Source organism: Nanorana parkeri, unplaced genomic scaffold, assembly GCF_000935625.1.
Source record: "Nanorana parkeri isolate BGI_ZX_2015 unplaced genomic scaffold, ASM93562v1 scaffold1734, whole genome shotgun sequence".
Taxonomy (NCBI): Eukaryota; Metazoa; Chordata; class Amphibia; order Anura; family Dicroglossidae; genus Nanorana; species Nanorana parkeri.
Genome location: NW_017308002.1, coordinates 117,969 through 122,968, shown reverse-complemented (window position 1 = coordinate 122,968; position 5,000 = coordinate 117,969). Strand labels below are relative to the sequence as shown.

The 5,000-nt window shown below is 43.2% G+C and overlaps 1 protein-coding gene across 1 annotated transcript in view; it reads right to left on the bottom strand.

The window, feature by feature from the left end:
• The window catches only part of ELF5 (E74 like ETS transcription factor 5), a 28,106-nt gene that overhangs the window by 5,346 nt on the left and 17,760 nt on the right, over positions 1-5,000 (bottom strand). The window contains 2 exon segments of the mRNA XM_018571328.1: positions 866-870; positions 1,732-2,056. Coding sequence (XP_018426830.1) covers positions 866-870; positions 1,732-2,056 — 330 coding nt within the window.

Sequence of the window (5,000 nt, the reverse complement as noted above, 5' to 3'; positions counted from 1 at the left end):
AGGTGATGTTACTACAAACCCCTCATCTCTCACTGAGAACATCTCTGCAATTTGCAGACTATGACATTGAAATTCCCAGTGAATCAAATAAGTTCTGCTACTTACATTCCACGCTGCGTGTAGGCTGGGATTCTTCAGTACAGGAAAGCAGTGGAGCTCCTGAGAAATAAGTACAAAGTTAGATTACATTTTATAGAAAAATTGGTTCAGGTTGTTTTCCTGACCCATCTTCCCTTCTTTGTTGTTTAAACTTGAGGGTTCAACTCCCCCTCCACTTTGCATTCGCTTTGCTGCTGCATTATATACAGGAGGCTTGATAGGTCATCATAGGTCAGACCATTTAAAGACCTGCCTGTTGCTGCTTACCAAGAACAGGGTCTTGTCCTGTATTAAAAAGGGGATGTATTGCAGGGACAAGTCTATAATTTTGCCACTTTATAGATCATTGGTTCGACCTCATCTGGAGTACGCGGTCCAGTTCTGGTCACCAGTACTAAGAAAAGATGTCCTTGAGTTGGAAAAAGTCCAGCGAAGGGCAACCAAACTAATTAGGGGCATGGAGGACCAGAGCTACGAGACGAGGCTACTAAATTTAAACATGTTCACATTAGAGGTGAGGAGATTAAGGGGGGATATGATTTCCATGTACAAAATGTTTAATGGTGGTAGCAACATTAGCGATAAACTGTTTAAAATTAACTCCGTTACAAAAACTAGAGGCCATAACCTAAAATTGGTGGAAAAAAAATTCCAGCACAAGGGGCGAAGGGGGTTCTTCACAGTAAGATCAGTTAGGGTCTGGAACTCACTGCCACAGGCGGTGATTTCAGCAAATAATGTGGAATTGTTCAAGAAACTTTTGGACGATTTCTTAAGGGACCGTAATATACAGGGGTACGGGTACTCCTAGAATGAGATCCTAATAGGTTGGACTTGATGGACTAATGTCTTTATTCAACCTCAAATACTATGTAACTTGGACAGCTTCCAGGAAGCAGAGACACATTATTATTATTATTATTCTTCATATAGTGCCAACAGTTTGCACAGTGCTTTACGATATAACCACATCACTTTTATTGTAGCTCTTGTTGGAAATACAACAGCATATACTAATGTACTGTCATTTGCCTTTTGAGCTGTAGATCGCACTGTAGCGCAATGTTAGTCTCTCTGTTCATGCTCGTCTATGATACACAGGAAGTTGTTTCTTTTTCTCTTTATATGTTCTCATAATAGTTACATAGTTACATAGTTAGTCAGGTTGAAAAAAGACCATTGAGTCCAACCTATAGAGATACAAAGAAAAAAAAAGAAGAAAAGAAGAAAAGCCTAAACAGAACACTATGCCCACAATTACCAATGTTGATCCAGAGGAAGGCAAAAAAAAATACCCTATAAAGCACGGTTCAATTTGCTCCAACAGGGGAAAATGAATTCCTTCCTGATCACATAAGGCAATCGATATTCATACATGTAATGTTCTTCTAAGCAAGTAAAACTGAATTCAGAATTCCTCAAGATCTCAATGCTCCATCTATACACATAAAAAGCAACAGACCCAAAGCAACAGCTTTGATGGGAACGTACATAATACAATCAAAAAATATCATGAGAGTGATTTTTTTTTTCTATAGCTTTAGAACATTTCCTGCAGCCAGTGGGGGGGGGGGTAATCAAGGGGAAGAGACCACAACACCGCATTTCTGATATTTTTTTTTCTAAAGTAACATAAGAAGAATTTCCCCTTTATTTTTATTTTTTTCTTGCTGTCAGGTAATGCCAGCACATAGGTCTGTGGAGGACCTCCAGTCAGGCTTACCGTGTGAACGAATATCCTGCAGGAGGCTGTAGAGGTAATGTCCGCAGGCCCCCGCAGCCTCGGTGAAGTCTTCCTTGGTCATCCTGCAGAGCTGGAGGCCGGTCACATTGAATTGGGACAAGGGGATGCACGTGGCATCCAGCTTGTAGTTATCACAGCAATACTGAAGCCACTCAAACACGTGATCCTTGCTCCAGTGTTCTGGTTGCAGCGAGGTCCATTGAGAATGTACATCTGAGATAGGAAAGAGGAATACGGCGGTGACTATACAACTAAAGCTTATACAGTACTAGACGTTAAACCATTGTCAACAGGACAAGAACTAAGAAAACATTTCCACATGTAGCCACCCGTCCAGGATTCACCCGGACAGTCCGGGTTTTGAATGCGGTGTCCAGTTTTCATGGCAGCTGAAACCCGGACACAAGATATCAGGCAGACAGGGGCAACCAAAATTAAGATAGGGGCTACTGGCCCCGTACTGAAAATAGTCTCAACTGTGATATTTACATACGAATGGGCGACACTATTTACATATGAATAAACTATGACTCATTCTCCCCAAAAATGTCCGTGTGTCACTGGAGTGTTCGGCTTTTGCTTGAAGAAAAGGTGGCAACCCTAATGTAGCCCCTACTAGAAATGTAGTGAAATGTAGTGATTGCCAGAGCTGTAGTCAGTCTGGCTGAATTATAGTTGGCATTTATCTGGTTAAATCCAGGTGTCTGGCATTGATTGTACCTGCCTGAATGGAGTGTGACTCGGCTGTATTGTGGGACAGCCAATGAGGGTCACTGTGAGAGTGTGTGTACAGTTCACCAGCCAATCACTGGAGCTCTCACAGCCAGTGTTGCATGCTGGGACAAGGCATATATACATAGTTACATAGTATTTGAGGTTGAATAAAGACATTAGTCCATCAAGTCCAACCTATTAGGATCTCATTCTAGGAGTACCTGTACCCCTGTATATTACGGTCCCAAGGAACTGCCATGCACTCCGAGGAACTGCCATGCACTCAGTCTGGTTCCAGCCATGGATTAGTCCAGGTTGGGGTGCTGTCCAGCCTGCCCCCTCAGGCTGAATGCGCATGATTCTTTACTCATTTATCTTCATTCTTATATCACAACAATACTAATGTATTATGAGCTATACATAAAGTAATTATTAGTAGGGGTTCCTTGAGACCGGAGTATGGTTTCAAGTGTTCCTCCATGTTAAGAAGGTTGGGAAAGGTTGGTATTGAGGGTGCCCTTGTCTCTCCTAGTGTGGGTGGGCTACGACGTGGATTACAGAAGACCGATATCAGGGCAGATTTCGTTATTTAAGCTGTAACAAATACAAGTCCTAGTGTTTTTATTGGCCTGGAGTTCAGCTTTATAACTGATGTGTTCTATTAATGGAGATAGGAGTGAGGCAGACGGAAGCATTCCAAGTGACGCATACCTGCTTGCTTAAGCTTGTACTACTGATTTGCCTATCTGACGGAAGGGGAAATCCCCGAGTGTAGGGACAGCCTTGCAAGTACAGGCAGCACAGTGATTAACATAGGGAGGCTTGGATGCTCATGACAGACGGGCAATTACAGATGTGTTAATAGAGGGAAGGGAACATTATTTTATACTGATTTCCTAGGGACTGGGTGTAATGTCACATGCACCCGTCTGATCATTCTGTAATTTCCATAAAATATTTAGACACCACGCATCCATGGTCAGCGAAAAGTCTGGTGGATGTTTTATAAGAAGCTAAAATGTTGTATAAGTTTGGATTGTTCTTTTATTCTTTTTAACATTGTGGTGTTATTAACGGGTCCCGGAGCCGATCACAGTCAAATAATCGGCATGGCTTTTGTAAAATATAAAGTGAAAAAACTTCCGTACTACATAGCAGCAAACAGGGGCAGACAAACAGTTTTTACATGAGGAGAGGGTAGAAGATGAAAGCGCCAATCCCCTGGAGTTTGTCCAGCATGGCCCTCTTTAACATGGGGTAAAAGGGGCAGTTGCCCTGGGCCCAGTCATTATTGTGGGGCCCAAAGCAGCTGCCCCTAGAGCCAGCACAAGATACACATGCGGTACCGTTCTGTTTACTATGCAAACGGTATCACATGGTGTTACTCCACCCCTATGGTACACCAAATGATGTACGCGGGTTCACGTCTCATGCAGGGGTCACGTCCCCCTGTGACGTCTCCTCCTATCTGCTCTGCAGGAGGAGGTCGTCAAGTGAAATTGCAAGGTCGGTGGTGTGGTGGGTACGGGGTGTGGCGTGGCAGGGGTGTGGTGGGTAGGGAGCGGGGCTTGGTAGGTAGGGGCCCAAGAAAATGTTTGCCCAGGATCCAATCAATATTAACCCCTTCGTGACTGACGACGTACAGTGTACGTCGCCAGCATCGGGGCTGTTTAAACAGACTCCCGGCGACTTTTGCCGCCGGGAGTCTGTTTAAACTTGTAGAGCCGACTGTCGGCTTTACAACAGAAGCGATCCTGGCGACTTGCCGTTTCACGGTCGCACGCAATCTGTAAACTGGGCATGTTGGGTATCGTTTTACTCGTTGTAACCTCATCTTTTATATTTTATTAAAAAAATGGGTAATTTGTTGTGTTTTGGGGCATTTAATTAAATTTGTCACTAAATTTTGGGGTTTAATAAGGAGTTGCGCTAATATTGCGCAACATAAAAATTTTCAACTACCACCATTTTATTCTATAGGGTCTTGGCATTCAGAAAATATATAATGTTGGGGGGTTTTACGTCATTTTCAGGCCTAAAATGTGGAATATAACATGGGTGCAAAAATGGAAAAAAGGGCCTCAGTCATGAAGGGGTTAAAGATGGCCCTTGTGTCCAGAATATATTTTATTAGATGTTATCATCATTAAAATTGGCCAACATATCTGGTGGGCTTCAGAGGTCCCTCCCTTTTCATCAGTGTGGTCAGCCCAGCTGAGAGAGGGGGAAGCTTTTATATTCACTCGGGTATCACAGATACCTTAACCCAATCACAATGTATCAAGGCAGAAGCTGATTGTCCAAGAACATGATGGGAGGTGTGAAAGTTGTGGAACCTCCCTGTTCTAGTTACATAATCCCATCCTTGGTATCAGGAAGCTTGGTTGTTGTCAAATTGTTGGGGTAGAGATGGTAAAATGTCATTATATGCGGAAGGTAGATG